Raw genomic sequence first — 20453 nt, 5'->3', positions numbered from 1 at the left:
GAAATTTCAATCATAGCAGTAAACTGTGATGGCATTAGTTTTCCACATTACAGTATTTATTTGTCAATGGATGGTTTTATTGAAATTGTAAAAGTATTCTCTTCCTGTTTTAATTGAACGTCTTCTGACCAAACAGCAGTCAAAGCAGCAGTTGATGCAACCAGATGCAGATAAGAACTTTGTGGCCGTTTTGCTCTGATCAACACTTTTGTATTCTTGAGTAATTTTCCATTTTCGCGCTTCTTTCTTCTTGAAGTGTACAAATAGAGCGTGAAGTAGCTTTCTCATAAGCGACATCTTCGACGACGTTTAGTAAACACTGACGAGGAAATTAATTCTTCAGCATATCATCAGTATATATAGTATCAAAAAATAAATATACTTAAAATTGAAAGAAAACACTTTTTTGAATAATAAACGGTCAAATTAAAAATATCATTTTTGACTTTTTTTCCTTGCTTTTATTCACCTCATTAGGTAGTTATTTTAGTGAATGGTAAAGTGTCATGTTGATTGGCAAATGAAATGATTCAAGTGAATTTATTTATCATCATTACTACTGTAGCGTTAAAATCTGATAAAAATAATAATCATATTGCATCAAAATGACAAAAATAGTCAGTAGCATTCTTTTCTTTTGTACTTACTATATTGAAAATGCACAAACAATTATCATTCGAAATAAATAAGTAAGTAAATTTTATTTAAATTTTACTTTTACACAAAAGTGAAATTGTTCAGATTGAAGATAACGGCGAAAGATTCACCTATCGCACGTTGTGCATCGATTCGTATGGCCAGTGTTTCGAAAATCAGCATGTGGAGATGATCAAGAGGATGATCGAAGAGCCGGAGGTGTTCGGCCGGCTGACGTTTCCCAAGGCGAAAATTGCCCACCACGAAATGTACTTGGGCCAAACGCTGGGCGGAGTGGTGACGTTGAATGGCAACGGTGAGGTCAGCGGTCGCAGTGACGTGGTCAGCGAAGCCAAAGCTTGGATGTTGATTTACCAGCTCCGCTACGAGGATCCGCTGGACCGCTACCTGAGCGGTCGGTGGGAGAGGGAGCTGGAACGGAAGTTGACGGCGGAGAGGTTGGTGAACGCGAGCGTGTTGATCGACGTGGCCATATCCCATTCGCAGACTCTGGACGTGGAGTTGTCGAAGAATGGTCAAAACTTGGCACCACGAGTCACCGCCTGCTTCGTCGTGCTGATCACCTTCGCCACAGTGTGCACAATTTCTTTGTTGAAAAAAGACAACGGCTGTTACGTGATCGACTGGAACCGCAGCGCACCGTGGTTGGCAGTAGCCGGAGTGTTCAGCGCCGGCATGGGCGTTTCAACTGCGGTCGGTTTGCTCAGCTTGTTGAAGGTTCACTTTTGTGAAGTTGTAGCTGTCATGCCGTTTCTTGTCATATGTGAGTTCATTATTTGATTAATGAAATTATCGTAACGTAATAGTCAGTCATTTCAGCCGTGAGATTGGATAATACATTTCTAATGCTCTCTGCAATGTCCCACACGCAGCCGTCGATCGCGGCTGAAAGTCGCATCCCCGATGCGATGGCTGAAGCGGCAGTGTCGATCACAATTACAGTGCTGACGGATGTGATCAGTTTTGCTGTAGGTTATTTAACTGACTTTCCAGCCGTCCAACTGTTTTGCTTGTACACTTGCGTGGCGATAATGATTTCATTTTTGTATCAGCTGACATTTTTGCTTGGACTGATGGTTCTTCACGCGAGAAATGAGGAAAAAGGCAAACACGCTTTGCTGCCATGTTTCAACACTGTTTCCATCAAACAGTTGAGTAAGTTTTTGTTTTTTGCTCAATTGTTTCTCTGTTAGTCTCGAAAGAAGACAGTTTTGTTTCATTCGTCATTTTGAAATCAGATGAAAATGATTGGCTGCGAAAGTTGTTTTGCGTTGGTTCGTCAACATTGACAAATCACGGTCGACCAGGGTTTGATGCCAATGACAACAACAACAACAACAACAACAACAATAATAATAATAATAACGGTGTCATTTCGACAAATTCACAGTCCCAGCACGCGTGGAAAACCGGCAGTCGGATCAGTTCCTGGTTCATGGATTCGTATGCGCCATTTTTGACCAACAATTTCAGCAAAGTGTTCGTGACACTGCTCTACGTGGCCTACCTCGCGGTGGCGGTTTACGGCTGTACGCAGGTCCGCGAGGGTCTGGAGCCGGTAAATTTGTTGGTGGAAAATTCCTACGCTACAAAATTCTACAGGAAACTGCAAGAGTATTTCTGGAGATACGGCACCGTTGTGCAGTTTTCGTTCAACAATCCGGGCGACGTCAGCGATCCAAGCAACCGTTTCGAAATTGTCGAACTGGTCAAGCGGTTTGCCGAAAGTGAACACGGCACGGGCGTCGAAGGGCTCGACTTTTGGCTGCTCGAGTTCGACCGCTTCTTGCCGTTGTACAGTCGAATTTACATGGACGAACTGAGCAGGGAGCAATTTTTCGACCACTTGGCCGTCTTTTTTCAACTCTACCCGTCCAACAGGTACATGTCCGACGTGCACTGGACGGCGATCAACGATACGATTGTCCAAATCGACGCTTTTCGCTTTACTATGGCAATTCGTGATTTCCACACTGCCGGACAACAAATGCAAACACTGGACCAACTGAGAGCCATTGCCGACCAATATCCGCAGTACAACATCAGCTGCTATCAGCTGCTGTGGCCATTCATCGACCAGTATGAACAGGTCCTGCCGAACGTGTTCCAAGAATTGTACTCGGGGATGCTGTGCATGGTCGTCATTGCGCTGCTTTTCATACCGAATCCTCTGGGCACCCTGTGGGTGACGGTGGCGATGGCGTCGATCGACGTCGGCGTGATTGGTTACATGACGCTCTGGGGTTTGAGTATCGACTGCATCACCATGATCACATTGATCATGAGCATTGGCTTTTCGGTCGACTTCAGCGCTCACATTGCCTATTCGTACGCGATCAACGACGGCAACCGAAGCAAAGATCGCATACGCATCGCCCTGGGCAACCTCGGATGGCCAATTGTCCAAGGTGGTCTGTCGACTGTTCTGGGTGTGGTCGTGCTGGCCGACGTCCAGTCGTACATGTTCGTCGCATTTTGCAAAACAGTACTGCTGATCATACTGATCGGCGTCATGCACGGCATCTTCTTCTTGCCCGTGTTCATCAGCGTTGCTGATCTCCGACTAGGCGGTTCCAAAACTGCTGAACCCAACTCAGACAACGGTACAACTAGTCCAACAGCGCAGCCTGACCAGTCCGGCTCCACGAGGCAACCGTCACAGTTCCGCAATCTGTTCGACAAATTGTTCAGCTTTAAGCTGCCCTTGCAGATCAGTACCAAAGGATCGGTTGAAAAGCAACAAACAAACGGTTACGCATGAACAGCATCTGTTACAAAAATCTTGTGCTCCACACATTGCCAACCCCTCGAAATGCAACTACCGTCCCCTCTACAGAGAGCGACAACAACAACAACAACAAATGTGTTCATTGTTTTCTATATTGTTCATCTTTTGCAGTTTTTTTCCTTCTTGCTTTATAATATTAAAAAATGCAAAAATGCGTTTGATATAAAACGAACCATCAATCATCAGCATCAATACATTGTGGATAAGCATTTTTAAAAATCGTCGAAACAACCCTTACATCATCATTATCATCAGTGACAACAAGAAAAAAACAATAACAATAACAGCAACAAAATTATAAACAGAAACAATATATATATAGATTAATTGATTGAGTTTACGACGTTACAGATGGAGCAACACCCGCCGAAGCACGATGGTGACAATGAACAAGCTGTTCTGAATCAACATAACCGATCGCAGCCAAGCCAAGCTTTTTCAACCATCTAAAAACAATACATTTATACATACTGTGATAAGAAAAAGTGAAACCAAACAAAATCACTCACAAAAGCATCTCGTGGTAATGCTCACATTTGAAATACAAAATCATATCTTCATTCTGAATTTTGAAAACACTAAAAAACAAACAAACAAATGAAAATTAATCAACAAAATTACATTTCAAAACACAAAAACCAATGAAAAAAAAAGCTAAATAATCAATTTGCAAAGCACAATTACTTGAAAACAAACGAAATTAAACGTTGCAAAGTTCGAAATACGAACAGCAATTTTTCACCTCTTATCATTTCGATATATTGAGTGTTACAAAAAAAATCATCAATTTTAATAAACACAACATTCAGAACTTCTCTGCTAGGCTACCATGCAACCACAGATTGTGATATGAAATGTTGAAAAATGATAAAGTATTTATTTTTATAATAAAAAGTGATAATCTTATAAATAATATACGCAATACGACACTGCAAAACGGGACAAAAATTACTGACGAAACATCAACAGCTTACCCTGATTGCGATCGTTGCGACTGTACAGTAGAGAATATATGAATTACACAAAAAATAACTAATTGTATAAAAAAAAGAATAGCAGAAATAATAAGAAAAGAGAATGTAAAAAGCTTACTTCTTTTTCCGGGTCTTCATCTCCGGGCCGGGTGGACAAATTTTACATTTGGAAAGCTTGATCACTAGATCGGGTTGAAAACTCTGAAACAAAAAAAATTCAAATTCGAATTTACAAAATCTCAAATTTCGTAATTTAGAATGCTTTTAGAAAAACAAAGTCACCGTACTTCGGCGTCAACGTAAATGTACAAGAAAACACCTTTGAGTACGAGCCATCGTTTCACCCATCTGTGGATGGAGTGACGCGTTCGAATCCCTTCGCAACGTGCTTGATAAACCCATCCTTCAAAATTGACACCAGTATACGTTCTTGGCGACGAGAGATCCACATCCGTTATATCTGAAAAACAAAACAATTTTTCAATTAAATAAATAACAGGTACAACAAATAAACAAAATAAATGAATATAACAAAAAAAACATTTCCAACTGTTATTATTTGAGGTAGCAGCATCAATAGCAGTAGCAGTTCTAGTAGTAGTAGTAGTAGTAGTAGTAGTAATAGTGGTAGTAGCAGTAGTAGTAGTAGCAGCAGCAGAAGCAGCAGCAGCAGCGCCAGTAGTAGTAGTAGTAGAGCCTGCGTCGAAATACCATCTAGATTCACCGGCAGTGTCGAAAGCTTCGCCGAAAAATTTCCTCAACTTGAGGCGTGATCTTGGATAAATCAAAGGCGTGGTCCCACAACTGCGGAAACTTGCCGACATCAAACCGTCATCGTCCAAATCGACAAGATCCGTCGGCGCCGGCGAGGACAAACTGCAACTGAGCGGCATCTCCACACTCAGATCGCTCATTCGTCTAGTCGAAAACCTTGGAACACCAGCTTTGTCACAACTGTCGCACGCGGACGGGCTAGCAACTAGCCGATGGTCTGCATTACTACTTGCTGTTTTAGTTCTCTGTTCCCAGTCGGCCGACGTGAACGCCAGACGGATACCGCGATCGGCTAACTGCTTCTCGTCGGCCAGTTCCACGGTCGCGTAACGGAAACTGCCCTCCAAACGGCGCCCATCCAACCTCGTCATACTTTGGTCTTCAATCCCAACCTCGTCACTGTACCTCTCGTCGCCGATCTCCTCGTCGTCCGTCTCTTCTTCGTCCACGTAATTCAAATTCAGCTTATTCAAGTCGCTGTGATTGGGTGCAATGACGGACAAAAACGCCTCAGAAAATGGTCTTCTCTGCTGCTTCATCAGCCCACAGTCCAACTCTTTGCCATGCTCCCTTTCAGATTCCTCTACAAGCATGATCAACAAACGAACAAGTGAAGAAAAACGATTATTATATCAGTGAAATAAACTAACTCATCAACGTATTTCATTTTAAACATTCATTCCCTTCCTGCTATCCTCAACTGCACAAACAGGCTCAATTGGAACAACACAAAATACGAAATACAAGTTTAATTGCAATTTATAAATATGCAAAATGGGCAAACTGATCAACACATACCGGTGGCGATTGTGGCGCGTCGACGGTCTTGATACTTGATGAACGATTCCGAAGGCAAAGCGAACGCTTTGCTGCAAGCCTCAGTCAACGGATACGATTGCACGCAAGAGTCGTTTCTGCAAGAGACAATAATGAAAAAGAAAATAATTAACCTTGCGAAGCAAACATCAAATTATACGGGATGTCGTCGCCTTTTGAAATGGACATCTTTTCAAAGGTTACATGCAAATAGCCCAAACTGTTGGAACGACGAGGCTTTTTGGTCATTCTCGGCGACGCTGCCGGCAATGAACTGATCACCGGATAGGAGGTGTTCGAGTTGCGAGCTTTCATCATACCCAAATGTTGTCTGGGTCTCTTTTTCAACAGCAGTGTAACTTCTTTACTTTTGCAAGCTATCAACAACGAAGCCACCGACTTCACTTGCCAGCCAACCTGAAAATCAATTTTCAACACAATAGTCGGTAATTTAAAATTTAAAAATATGAAAATCCGATGCTCTGATGCGATTTGTTTACCACAGTTCGTCCGTTGACTTGGACAATTTCATCGCCGGCATGCACTTTGCCACAAACGTCGACAGGGGAGTGATACTTCACTTCGCTGATCATGTGCACCCCTTTGTACGGAGCTTCAATGTTGAATCCCTGTTGAAAAAATCAACCACAAAATAAAACAAAAATTTATCTCAACAAATAAATAAATACCAATTCATCGTCAACACTGTGCCGTCTAATTAATACCGTCTCGAGAAATGCGGTTTGCAAAACTAACGGATCAGCGGAATTTTCCACAATTTCATCACAAATTGCAGCAAGCTGAGTACACTAAAGTAGAATTGTCGTCGAATGAATAAAATCAATCGACAAATCATAATTTGAAACCCCCTACCAACATCTGGACATTTCTAGCAACATCGCAAAGATCGTCACTGGGCATCTGGGCCAACTGTACAATTTGCACCACCAAATGAAGAACAGAATTCCGTGTAACTTTAAACTGTTCGTCAGTGTTGAATGGTTCTCTGAAAGTAATACAAATTATAAATTGATTATATTTGCATACACATCACTGCATACCTGTCCAACCAGAAAAGAAATTTCTTCGCTTGGCCAGCAAGACAGGCAACCTCAGAAAGTACCGTATTTGGCATTGATTGTAATTTGGTATTTGTCCTCTTCCGAGACCATTGACTTTGCTGAGCGTAGAGTTTGTTCATCACGTTACGAGTAAAAGCACCAAGTTGCAAAGCGATTGACTGCAAATTCTCCGAATCCATTTCAAAGCACTACAATTATCGCATAGCATAATATTAGCAGAATATGAAAGTTAGTTTGTAGAATATTAATTATAATATGCTCTAAAAACGGCTCAAATGTACATCTTAAACAAAAAAATTATTTTCTTTTCAAAATTTACATTTCATACCAAATTAACGAGTAAGTTCAAGGCGTTGACAATAATTTGCCGACTGATCAAATTGTCCACACCCAATTCGACCAAATCACTGGCGGTCAACAAGAGCAGACGACGTCCGTCGACAAATGCATTGCACAGTTTCACACTGAACGGTTCAACAGTCTCGTCCAAGCCTGAATAAATAAAAACATAGACAACAACAACAAAAACAAAAATAACAACAAATTAATTAGGATAAAAATTTGCATTTGTAATTTACCAACGAGCCATTGGGCTACATCATCCACTGACCAGTCCCTGACTGTGTCGACAAATGACACCAAGTCCCGTTCGCCGGTTATCATCAAAAATGCAAAACAAATGGACAGATGATGCTGAAAAATTCAAATTAATAAACAGTGATCGAAGTTAATAAAAAAAAATAATATATTTCATCGATGAAACAATATATATCGAATCAAATGAAAAAAGTTTTGCTCCTGGTTTTCTTTTTTTTAATATACATCAGCAATAGTTGTAATGCGCAGTTGACTGCGGAAATTGGACAACGAAATTTGACTGTAAGATTGAAATGTGAGGAGCAAGCGTCGATCGACCATCACAAAACCGTTGTCTGAAAAATATCCGGTCAGATTGTCGGCCCGGAGCCAGACGAACGGAACAATCGGTCCAAATCTTCTCAACGTGATCAGAAATCGTCGGTCGGCCAACGCTTTCAATCCAACCACCTCAACCTTGCCAACTTCAGCCCCGTCCAGGCGGGGTATCTTGGTCAACAAGTGCGTGTTCACGGGTCCCAGTGGCAAGCCGGTGGAGCTGTTCAACACCGCCAACGTGACCAAGTGGAAAAAATTCCCAAATGGGAATTCAAATACCAACAGTGAACCCTGCGGAGGCACCGACCCGACCGGCCGCTTGATCGAAGCCAACGGGTCCGGCCAATCCCAACAGTAGAAACGAACCTCGACCGTCACGTTCACCAGTTGGAAAGTCAAATCCGACACGACGAACACGGAACAGCGCCCGCTTGTCGACGAACAATTAGCCGTGACCAACAGCGGGGCGTAGAATTTCACCGCGTAATAGTGGGCCAGTTTCCATTTCAACCCGTAGTCGACCGTGGACCAGGACGGGGCTTGCCAGATGTCGTTCAACTGCCAGTACAGAACGCAGGATGTCCAACCGCGACCGGTGCTCTCGTCCAGGCGGTGCCTCCACCGGCGCCAGTGTTCCACGGCCGTCTTGTAGACCAACGCCTGGTGGAGTTGGGTGAGCAGAACGTATGTGGACAATGTGCTCTTGTTCTGAGCCGGAAGTGGAAAATGCCTCATCGTCTGCTGGAGCATGGAAAAATGAGCCAACGGATGATGCTGACGGTGAAGAACCTCCGCGCTGAACAGCTTCGCACTGTCTGGGTCCACGCCGGCGCTGCGCCAAGTCTCCAAATCTGGCAACGATTGAACACCGAACTCGCTGACGCATCTCGGTATTGGATAATTGTCATCGCGCAGCATGTCGCTCATGTAATCATAAAAATGCACATCACCGTACAGATCACTGTTCGGATCGTCGGCAATACCGCCGCTAAAAAATGAAAAAAAATGCAAATATTTTCCCCCAATTTACTTCAGGTTCGGTTTTTACAATTGCATTATCAAATCATAAGAAGCGGCAATCATAACATCTTTTCAAGATCCAAACTGTTGCAAAAAGCGATGATGAAAGAGGAAATACAAATATTCCAATCCACATCACTGCACAACGCAGCAACATACACTTCTCTTTTTTTATATTCATCACCGCTTATGAAAAATCAATTTTTCCCAAGAACAAACCCAAACAACCCCTCCCCTCCCAAGAAAAACATATAAAATTTCTACCAATATTTTTTCCTGCTTGATTGAAATTTACAATGCATTGGAAAAACCAACGACTGGAAACAATTGACGAAAAACATGTCGAAGTAAAATTCGCAATTTCTCAGCTTTTATAAGCTAACTTGAGTCATCTTCAAATATTCCACGTAAATAAATATATAACAAATCAAACCTCTGCAGATTCAATCAACCAACAATTTTCATCACAATCTCACCGCATGCATATAAAATTGTTGAATGCAAACGAATGTCAGTCAATAAATTTAAGAAAAAAGAAACTATTTTTTCACATTTTAAACAAATCATTCACAACGTGACTATTCTTTTCTTCATCATCTGATTCATATTCGTGGAATAAATTTTCAACTATCAATTGAAGATGATTCAAGAATTTGTTCATAAATGAGAGATACTGCCTTGCCTATGAACAAAAATGTTCAATAAATCTTCCAAATTTAGAATAGTCCAACTAGCCTCAATAAGATTTCTCAAATTCATGAAAAGGAAAAACACACAACGCCGAATAATAATAAGGGTGGCTGTTTGAACAGATGAAACACTTATTATTAAAATCCGCCAAATAGAAACAGCACCTCTCTTCTCCGTTTCACGGATCCTAATTTCAAGAAAAAATAATAAATCTGGATAAACTGTTAATTTTATTTTAAAAAAAATGCTTTTTATGAGATGAAATTTTGATTTACATAAGTATGTAGTCTGCATTGAACTAATCGAGCTGAAAATTAATGCATTTTCTACAATCGACTGCAGTTTTGACAAAACGACAATGCATGGTACTTTGAATAAGTACAAGTATGAATGCAAAATGGCAATTTCTCACATCATATTCACAACTTGAGCTTCTTTGTATGACACTACTGGAGCAGATGAAATCGATAATTCAAATTCAGTCTAGAATATTTTTCAATTTAAATATAAAATTGTGCAATGCAATTATATATAAAATATAAATTTCCTCAAGTAGGACTCAATTAAATTTCAAAAATCGACAACCTCCCAGTCGCAAAGATGATTAGCAGAAGTAAAGGTTAAGGCACTGACCATGGAAGACGACGTCACGGAGGGTGAAAATCAAAAAGCTTCGCGTCTCTCTGAAGAATAAAGCCCTGGTGCTGGAAAATAGAAAATTGCACAGAAATACATTCCATCCTATGCTGTAGCTGATTTCTTTCCTCATAATGTCGTATTTTGCTTGCAAATTGTTTCCTTTCATCCACCCAATCGATGTGCTCACTTCGGCTGAATATTCCAACAGGACAATCATATATATATATTTATGCATATATGGAGAAAATTTGACAATTCATTTCTTCTACTCTTCCTTTTCGCTGCGCGCATGCTGATGATTAACAATACCAATAATAACAAAAAATGCATGCAACTTTGAAAACCAATGCGAATAAATAAATCATTGCACAACTTTGATTAATTCGAAAAGATAGACCATGAAATGACCACACCATAGTCCAATGTATATAAATATATTAAAATTTAATGTTAAAACCTAAAAAATCAATGCAAAAAGAAAAATAAATGCAACATATTCAAATTAATGATCTATTGAAAAGTTCACCAATTTCTTTGCAACTCATTGAACAGCAAATAGAAAGTTCCAACTTGATTAGTCACGCATTGAAAAACATTATTTTCTCATCTTCATCGTCAAATCATCATGCCTCGACAAATGAAAGAATCAAAAAAATGCATAATCAAAGAAATGAAATGAAACATTGAAACACCGTAAACTGGACGACAATAATAAAAAAAACAGAAAAAGAAAGCGTAAGGATAATAATTCGTGATCAACAATACTCTCCCCCCCCTTTCCCCACCCACGGGGATAAATTAACCTGTATAAAATATAATTTGTTTTCTGAGATCACGGAAAAACAAATTAAAACTTTGCAAAATGAAACTTTAATAAGCTATTGGTTTTACTTCCGCTCTTTCTCCAGTTTCCATGAACAAACAAACAACGACCAATGCTGATAATTATTTTTTCAATATTTAATTTTCAACTGAAAACCACTGCACCTTCAAACTAACAATCTGGAAAATGACAAAAAATAAAACGCAAAATACAAATGTAAAGAAAATAAAATATTCAAAGAAACCTATTTTATTAATAAAATATAAGCAAAATATCATTCTGACCATAATTTTTTTTAAATCAATGCAAGAAAAACTCGTGAAGCTGATGAAAATAAAAAATAACTTGACATTCTCAAATAAATAAACTTTATACCATGCACGCATTGAAATATTCATTTCAGATATGCAAATATTTTACCATTTAAAACACACTCACTGTCCATTCGCACCGCTGAAAAAGTTGAACATTGGATTGCAAAATTGCATTTCCAATGGCCAACATTTTCTGCTTTTGCTAAATCTCTCTTTCTCCTAATTCTACAATTCAAAAATTCAATCTACAAATTGCTTGCCAATTTGACTAAAATAGCCAATAAATTTTCCCAAATCGACACTTGCCGCCAAAAGCCACGCTGCAAAAGCAAAAGCACCAACAGCAACAATAACCAACATTTCACTTTGCCGTCAAAGGATCTTTTTCCAACGAAGGCAAACTTTCTAATTATACCAACGCATCAATTATTTATTTTAATAGCTATTTTGTCAATGAACAAAGAGAAATCCGTGAATACAAAATCAGCGTTATTAAATTACAAACTGTCTGTCTACAGTTTTGTACTTTTTTATGATCACAAGTCGAACTGGATAAAAATCAATGAGTTTATTTATTCTTTTTTGAAATACAACAAACAACAACATAAAAGTGACAAACTCTCTTATTTATGAAAAATAAAGCTCTGCAACTGCTGACAAATAACATAAATAAAAAAGGAACATTTTATACAATACTGATTGCACAGAAATCAACTGTCAAAACTTCCACCGACAAAAATTAAATTAAAATATCGAATATGTCATGCATTTTATTTTGTAAAAAAACTGAAAAAAACAACTGTTACTAGTAAATTAGAAATGCCAAGTGCTATTGTAGATTGATAAGCAAAAAAACATTGTACAGGCAGTCAATTGTGAACTTTGTAAAGCGTCGAGCAGGAAAAAATTAGCAAAATAAACATGAACAGCTACAAACAAACAAAAATTGAAGTTGAAGCATAGCATTTCAGTAATTTCTATTGCAATTTTCTCTACGTAAGTGCAAATAAAAATTTTTCAAAATGTTCAATTTACAATAAATATTTTTAAGTAATTTGAAATAAATGACATTGCAACTGCACTGTTAATATTTGATGAAACGTATACATAAAAAAAAACTCACCTTGCGGTAGTATTGATGCCATTCGATGGACTGGAAAGAATGAATGGACGTGCGGAAAAATCAGTCTCATTGACAACTTTATAAATCGTATCCCATACTAGACGCATGTAATCGGCTCGAAATGTACTGTAGGATACTGTAGTTGGATACCATCGCTTCGCCAGCGCCAGTTCGATTTCGTTGTTCGCTGACCATACAAAAATTGATGGATGGTGCATAAGACGAAGAATTTGGTACTTCAGTTCTGTTTTTACTCGATAAAGGAAATCTTCATCAGCAGGATAGAATGAAACGGCAAACATGATGTCCTGCCAGATGAGAATACCGTAACGATCAGCCATCTCATAAAACAGGTCACTTTCGTACACGCCCCCACCCCAAACGCGCAAACAGTTCATATTTGCCTGCAAAATGCTGTCGAACAAAAACTGCAAACGCTGAGGTGTGACACGATGCAGAAACGAGTCTGCAGGAACCCAATTAGCACCTTTCAAAAATACCGAAACCCCGTTTACGAAAAATTCAAAACTCTTCCCCTTCACAAGATCCCGTTGCACAAGTTCCACATGACGAAATGCGGTACGAACACTTCTTGAATCTTTCCAATTCGACCCAACAACAGCACCTCGTACAGTGTACAATGGTTGATCACCGTGACCCGTTGGCCACCACAGACGGACATCTCGAACAGAACACTTGACCAGTCGAAATTCGAAATTTTTTCCAAAGTTCAGTTGCGACTGCCATTGCCACTTTAAATTATTAATTTTTACAGAAAACAAACAATATTCTGCACTGGCGCAAAAAAGCACAAAATGAACGTGCAAATTCCAAAATTTACCGTCTTCGTCGAGCACTGGCGAAACTGCAAACTGCCAAATAGCGCAGCCTCGAACCGTCCAAACTGAAGCCTCTTTCCAGATACCGACGCCAGGAAAAGCCGGTGCCCAATCCCAACTGAAACTAACTGACATTTTACGCACAAAATTTGCATGACATTCTCCGTTTTGCAACAACTGTGGACAATCCGGTGGGACGGAATAGCCGAAATCCCGTTTGAACGCTGTTGCCAATTCGGAAGCTTTGACGACTGGAGAAGTGAAAGCAACAGACAGATGAAACTGCTTATCGTTCAAACTGTGCACGCAGAACGGGTAAGCTAAGTGCATGTTGTCGGCATGACCAAGCGGAATTCCATTTATGACAACTGTAGCAAACGTGTCTAAACCATAGAAAACGAGGCATACCATATTTTCAATCAGTGGAAGAGTTACGTTCACCTCGTAGATCCAGTTCTGATAAGCAACCCAACGTTGGCTAACGTCATGGTTGTATAAGTAAGGATCATCGATGTAACCAGCATTAAACAAATCCGTATAAATATTACCCGGTATAGTTGCGTTAAATGAAATGGAACCATTTTCATTTCTAACTTGCCAATGCAGATTAGAAATATTAAAACGCTGCACACCTGTTGATGCTGATAAATCAGTGGAAGATTGATCAAAATTTGCACCAAATAGATCAATTAAATTTATTCCGTTTGAAAAACTGACGTATAATAAAAGCAATACCGAAACCAAAAGCCAAGCCCCATTCATTTTGTGGCAAAGTTATTCTTACTGTATTAAAAATCAAGTTTAAATAAAAGTTGTTGCAAATTATGATTTATTTTTTTATTTGCACACAAAAAGTGACCAGTATGTTTATTTTTTTTTATTCTTCAGCAGTTCAGAAAAGTGAAATGTTTCATCAGAAATTATTTATGGGGATTGAATTTATTTTTATCAAAAAAACGTTGACATTCAACTGTGGAAAGCAAATTCTGCGTCCTTCTGAAGTAATTTTTAATAAAATTATCAAACTTTGCAACTGTTTTCAAAAGAGCAAATAACGTTGTATACTTTTCTAAAAAAGTTAAAAATTCCAGAAAAATGACAAACCGATCGCCAGTTTTGCAAATCATAAAAGAACAACAATTTATGTAATTTATTTTTTTCTTTAGCAATGCTTTTCATGTGATTCATGTGTTTTCATGTATGCAGTTGCTATTTGAACTAAATCGAACCACATGGTAATAATGTTGCATTTAAAAAGTTGCCAAATGGAGGAGAAGAAATTATTAAACATTTTGCGGTTTTAAACATAAAATGATGCGATGAGACGAACGTTGAATGGAAGCAACTGCCGCTTTATCCTGGAGCAGTGTTTTGATGTTGTCCAAAAACCTCTCCTATATTGAAAAAGAATATATATGAATATATTCAAGTGCTAATAAATATACCGTGGAATTTGTGTTTTCTTCCGATTTGGATATTATTTCAATGCGAATCGGATGCTTTTTTTCCAAAAGTTGGAAAACATGATTCATTTTAGCTTCTAGATCATGTTGTGAAATCGTCGAATGAACGCTACAAAAACTGATTTAAATTTCAAAAATTTCACAACTGAAATAATGCATACGTTGAACAGTGATACCAGAGTAGTAAATCGGTGTATAATCGAGTTATTTTCCACGTTCAAAACTTACCGCAAAATCTTTTCTTTCACATTTTTTGCTTTTTTCTTGTTCTCCTCGTTTCTTTTATCGAACAATTCTTTACCAGAAATTAATTGATAAACCGGCAATTGCAAAACCTCTTCCTGCTCGTCGTCGATGCTAACTTGATTCTCACTTTTCTTCTGCACAGTTTTTCCCACGGACCAGAGGCGCAAATTTCGACGTGACGCAACAGTTTTAGCATCGGCTAACGACATCTTGCCCAAATCAGTTCCATCCTCACTGAGCAGCCAAATTTTCAAATTTCTTTCTTCCGCAATTTCTGCTATCAATTTTAAAGTATCTTCGTCAATGGTAAAACGTGAACAAAACACAAACTGAGGTCTGTGGGAAAACGATGGAAATTGTTTAAAATAAAATGAACCGAAACGAAATTTCGAAACGCATTCCCCTGTTGAAAACCAACGAAACAGTGAAAAGGTAATTCCAAAACATTTATGCATTTTATTTTCTAAAAAATATATTGCTTCAAAGCATTGAATAATATGTTTATTCCTACAGTTAAAATGCTAATTAAGTATTAATTTTCATTCTATGCTTTGCTCGAAACAATTTCCCTTCCTACGTATTTATGATAACACTAATTATAACTTTTATATAATACAAAATAAAGCGAACTTATAGTATGTTAGAAATTAATGTTTTTTCCCCTTATCCCACATATTCTTATCTAACTACAATAAAATTGAATGAAGTGTGATAGTAAGAACGCAAAAGAAACAGCAACAACAAAATAAGTACAATAGTGAACTTTATTTTTGAATGTTCAATAACAGCAACAACAGTAAACAATAATAAACAACACACAAAGTTGAAATGACAAAATAGGAGAGACAGAAAGCAAATAATAAAATATAATGCAAAACTACCAGTTGAAAAATGGCATTAAACTGGCTGTGGCGTATCCACCTCTATATTGAATAACCTGGCGTTGCTTTTCATCATAAACACCGTTCATACAGATAAAGTCATCAACAGCAGCGTTCCCTGTTAGCACTTGTCGAATCAACTTTTGCACAACACTTTGTTGTGCAATCAGAAGTTGGAACAGCCCGTAAAGCACAAGATGGCTTTTGGCTGCTAACGAGAATATTCGCTACCGTTTGGCAGTGGAAACGCTTCCTGCCACTTCAAACAGCAGACACAGACCGTGAGAATGTATCCAATCACCCGCTGCGTCTCTTCCAGAGGCCGAACAGATCCATGCCGTCTCGCTGGAATGGTTAGTCGGATCGTTTGGACCTGCATCGGAGCCTGCATATTTCCCGTTGTATTCAGTTCTTCATTTCTCGGCGATGCTCCTTCGTGGTACTCAAGAAGCACAGTACCTTCTCCGCTGGTGATTGTGGTTTCGGTATCCAACGCAAACTCGCCGGATTTTCTCCGTTGTATTCAGTTCTTCATTTCTCGGCGATGTTCCTTCATGGTACTCAAAAAGCACAGTACCTTTTCCGCTGCTGATTGTGCTTTTTGTATTCAACGGGCACTCTCAGGATCTTCTTCGTTCTGATCAGTTCATTATTTCTCGGAGATGTTCCTTCAGGGTACTACCAACAGCACAGTATCTTATCCGCTGGTGATTGTGGTTTTGTATCCAACGTGGACTCGCCGCTGTCTCCACCAAATAACGTCGCTAGCTTCCTCAGGTCCGCCAGGAACACATCAGGCGACTCGTCGGGACCCAGCTTTCTCGAGACGAACTGGTCGTAGGCCACGAAGGGGTCAGCCGCAAAGGCGGCCAGCAACGCTTCCTTGACCTTGTCAATGCTTGACCTATCCTAGGCGTTCAGCTGCAGGTACACGGCGAATGCACCGCCCGTCAGCCGTAGCGGGATTACGCTGGCCACATCACTGATGTCACGGAGCTTGCACACCAGCTCCACCTTCTCCAGCCACTCCACCACTGATTGTTGGGGTGATCCGTCGAACTCAGGGATCAACCGCAAGTCAAGCGACTTGTCAACTCCATTTCCGCTACCCATGGCCGCGATAGCTTGTGATAAATTTTTGCACTTGACGGGAACAGAACCAAAGATCAGAGCCGCTCTTTCGGGAAACGCTTTATTCGATCAGCAATAGGGTACGCAAACGACAGCGCTCCAAATCCAGGTCACGCACACGACACCACTTCCTCCTACGGTAGATCGCCGATACTCAAGTTCTAGAAATTCGGTAATGTCGCCATGATACAATCGTGCGTCATTCCAGGACGGCCCATCATAACACACTCCCCTCTGATATCCTAATCGCAACACAGACGCGCGGTAGGCCTGCGAATTCTCGTCGAGCGCCTGGGTCCGACAGAGGCGGGCTCTGGTGCTGGTTCCGCAAACTGATCCGCATCCGCGGCCTCTCGCGGGCGAAGGTGGATGATCATTCTTTCTTCTTCGTCGGCGGTCTGCTCGGAGATGTCGCTTGCTGTGCTCACGGACGGCGTTCTGCGCCGAAGGTCTCTGACGTGTCGCGGCATCCCGTCGACCTCCACTGACTGGTCAGAAACAACGCCAGTCACGGTGCCTTTCTGGTGTCGGGTGTCACATCTGGCTCCGGGCGGCCTCACCCATACCGAGTCGCCGACAGCGAATCGTCCGTTCTTTTCTTCAGGTTCTTCTGTTGCTCGGTCCACACCCCGCACCCTAACGGCGTATGCGTGCACGACGTTAGCCGGGGCCGTCCACGGGTTGCGGCCGTCTCGCGGCGTAACGTTGTACAAGTACACCGCCTCTTCCACCATGCAATTCTTTCTCGCAGCGATGACCTTTACGCTTCGATGGCATCTTTCCGCTATGCCATTGCCGGACGGAGCGTAGGCACATCTGTACCGCACTCGGACTCCCCACCGGGCGATGAACTCCGTAAAGGTCCTTCCTCGGAAAGCGGTGTCGTTGTCCGTTAGCAGCTCTTCCGGGGCCCCCCGTTCGCAGAACACCGCCTCCAGCTGCTCAGTGACGTTCGCACTGCAATGAACTCTCAGGCGTCGCCAGACAGCAAACCGCGACGGTCCGCAGTCGATGAGGGTCAGGTACGGTAGGCCTCTGACATGGGTGATGTCCATTCCAACCCTCTGCCATACCTCCTCAACCTCGAGACTTCCTCGTTTCCACTTTCCAGGCGCCGGATCCAGCGACTTGCATGGCTCACAGCCGCTGATCACCTGTCGCACCTGGCGCTTGGATACTGTCGGATCCGTCCGCCTTGCGAAGTACAACGTTCGTCTTATTCCCGGGTGGCCCATAGCATGATGGACATCTGCGATCATTCGCTCCACGCCCAGATCCGCAGTTGCCGCACAGACGAGCGCCGGTCCAGCTGCGGGTGGCTTCAGCCACCGCCGCAGCACGCGGGTTAATACGTCTGCCTTGTTGCACGCAGACTTCACAAGGTCGACTTCCAGCTCTAATCCGAACTCCACCACCAGCGACAGTATTATGCCCACTCTTCTTCGGATCAGCATTTCACCTGACGCTTTCGTCTTCAGCCTGGCTTTTCCGGAAAGGCCGTCCGTCACCCATCGATGCACTGTCGCTGAGTCTGTCATCAAGCGAATCCTCCTCATCTGCCAGCTAAGGGCCAAATTGAGGCCTTTGATGACGGCATCCAGCTCAGTCATGTTTATGTGTTGGGTGTCATCCGGGTGCAGCCGCGCCGCGTCTTCCACGATCGAGCCGCCGACTTCCAGCGCTACGCCGATTGCCAGCGAGCTGGCGTCTACCCAAATTTTGGCTTCTTTCGCCGAAACGTCCCATCTCCCGCGCGCCGGGTCACGCTTCTTCACCACCAGCGCGGTCTCCTGGATCAGTCCTCTCAGTTCGTCTCCGTCGATCACCTCGTCCCAGCTCGTTGTGGCGTCGTTAGCCTTTCTTTTGATGTACGCCGCCGCTATCCTCAGCCACCCGGAGACCGGGAAGTGGCTAACCAGCTTTCCGCAGTACGAAAACACAGAGCGACGGGTCAACACGTCTGGCACCCCGCCCACGTCGTTGTCTCGTCTCCACATCAGCTTCCCTCGCTCCCCCCAGACCTTCAGTCCAAGGAGGCGGGCTGCGTCAGCGGCACGCTCGTGGGTTTTGTACGTCAGCCCATAGTGCGCAAGGTGCCGCTTCACGCGGTCCACGGCGACGACGCTTTCGTTCACCAGGATGTCGTCGATGTACGCCGAGGTTCCTTTCCTGATATCCGGATCCCGGGAGAGCACGCAGTTCAGCACGGCTTTCATCACCAACGCGGAACTCGCCGCATCTTCTCCGTTGTATTCAGTCACTTCATTTCTCGGCGATGTTTCCTTCATGGTACTCAAGAAGCACANTACCTTCTCCGCTGGAGACTGNGGTTTCGGTATNCNACGCAAACTCCGCCAGATCTTCTCCGTTGTATTCAGTTCTTCATTTCTCGGCGATGTTCCTTCATGGTACTCAAGAAGCACAGTGCCTTCTCCGCTGGTGATTGTGGTTTCGGTATCTGTGATAAATTTTTGCACTTGACGGGAACAGAACCAAAGATAAGAGCCGCTCTTTCGGGAAACGCTTTATTCGATCAGGAATAAGGTACGCAAACGACAGCGCTCCAAATCCAGGTCACGCACACGACACCACTTCCTCCTACGGTAGATCGCCGATACTCAAGTTCTAGAAATTCGGTAATGTCGCCATGATACAATCGTGTGTCATTCCAGGACGGCCCATCATAACACAGTATCCAACGCAGACTCGCCGGATCTTCTCCGTTGTATTCAGTACTTCATTTCTCGACGATGTTCCTTCATGGTACTCAAGAAGCACAGTACCTTCTCCGCTGGTGATTGTGGTTTTGTATCCAACGCGGACTCGCCGGATCTTCTCCGTTGTATTGAGTACTTCATTTCTCGGCGATGTTCCTTCTTTGTACTACAAGAAGCACAGTACCTTATCCGCTGCTGATCGTGCTTTTTGTATTCAACGGGCACTCTCAGGATCTTCTTCGTTCTGATCAGTTCATTATTTCTCGGAGATGTTCCTTCAGGGTACTACCAACAGCACAGTATCTTATCCGCTGGTGATTGTGGTTTTGCATCCAACGTGGACTCGCCGCTGTCTCCTTGTAGTCGTCTGCTTTCACGTCCAGAAGTTGGTGCACACCTCTCTTAGCTTTCGCTTATGCACCATTGTAGATAAATTCATGTATGCTCATTTTCATCGTCAGTGTGGTGTACATGGGAAGACAAATTAAACTATCGCCTACACCGCTACTGTTAAAAGTCTCATCCGGGAAATACTTTTCTATCAGTTTGGTCACGTTTCCT

General features: G+C 41.9%; 6 protein-coding genes across 6 annotated transcripts; 2 read left to right on the top strand and 4 right to left on the bottom strand.

The window, feature by feature from the left end:
* Window positions 1–530: 530 nt before the first annotated feature.
* Window positions 531–1334, bottom strand: Tsp_02132 (hypothetical protein). The gene is made up of 3 exons (XM_003377858.1): window positions 1273–1334; window positions 768–1243; window positions 531–574 (listed from the first exon to the last, which is right to left on the bottom strand). The coding sequence occupies exons 1-3, from the start codon at window positions 1332–1334 to the stop codon at window positions 531–533; spliced, it is 582 nt and encodes a 193-aa protein (XP_003377906.1).
* A 180-nt stretch (window positions 1335–1514) lies between these two features.
* On the top strand, window positions 1515–3418 carry Tsp_02133 (putative patched domain-containing protein 3). The gene is made up of 3 exons (XM_003377857.1): window positions 1515–1812; window positions 2048–2186; window positions 2260–3418. The coding sequence occupies exons 1-3, from the start codon at window positions 1515–1517 to the stop codon at window positions 3416–3418; spliced, it is 1596 nt and encodes a 531-aa protein (XP_003377905.1).
* Window positions 3419–3782: 364 nt separating this feature from the next.
* On the bottom strand, window positions 3783–14216 carry Tsp_02134 (putative beta-mannosidase). The gene is made up of 17 exons (XM_003377856.1): window positions 12616–14216; window positions 11617–11717; window positions 10450–10547; window positions 10129–10199; window positions 7914–8994; window positions 7670–7784; window positions 7420–7583; window positions 7071–7279; window positions 6883–7015; window positions 6699–6809; window positions 6510–6638; window positions 6170–6426; window positions 5992–6107; window positions 5144–5776; window positions 4702–4879; window positions 3955–4023; window positions 3783–3891 (listed from the first exon to the last, which is right to left on the bottom strand). Exons 1-17 carry the CDS (start codon window positions 14214–14216, stop codon window positions 3783–3785), a joined length of 5175 nt encoding a protein of 1724 aa, XP_003377904.1.
* A 521-nt stretch (window positions 14217–14737) lies between these two features.
* Window positions 14738–15618, bottom strand: Tsp_02135 (hypothetical protein). The gene is made up of 3 exons (XM_003377855.1): window positions 15146–15618; window positions 14900–15026; window positions 14738–14848 (listed from the first exon to the last, which is right to left on the bottom strand). The coding sequence occupies exons 1-3, from the start codon at window positions 15616–15618 to the stop codon at window positions 14738–14740; spliced, it is 711 nt and encodes a 236-aa protein (XP_003377903.1).
* A 1335-nt stretch (window positions 15619–16953) lies between these two features.
* On the bottom strand, window positions 16954–19391 carry Tsp_02136 (putative integrase core domain protein). The gene is made up of 2 exons (XM_003377854.1): window positions 17435–19391; window positions 16954–17234 (listed from the first exon to the last, which is right to left on the bottom strand). Exons 1-2 carry the CDS (start codon window positions 19389–19391, stop codon window positions 16954–16956), a joined length of 2238 nt encoding a protein of 745 aa, XP_003377902.1.
* A 431-nt stretch (window positions 19392–19822) lies between these two features.
* On the top strand, window positions 19823–20298 carry Tsp_02137 (conserved hypothetical protein). The gene is made up of 2 exons (XM_003377853.1): window positions 19823–20093; window positions 20174–20298. Exons 1-2 carry the CDS (start codon window positions 19823–19825, stop codon window positions 20296–20298), a joined length of 396 nt encoding a protein of 131 aa, XP_003377901.1.
* Window positions 20299–20453: the final 155 nt, after the last annotated feature.

The sequence above is a fragment of the Trichinella spiralis genome, assembly GCF_000181795.1.
Source record: "Trichinella spiralis strain ISS 195 chromosome Unknown Scfld4, whole genome shotgun sequence".
Taxonomy (NCBI): domain Eukaryota; kingdom Metazoa; phylum Nematoda; class Enoplea; order Trichinellida; family Trichinellidae; genus Trichinella; species Trichinella spiralis.
This window is presented reverse-complemented; position numbering and strand designations above follow the sequence as displayed.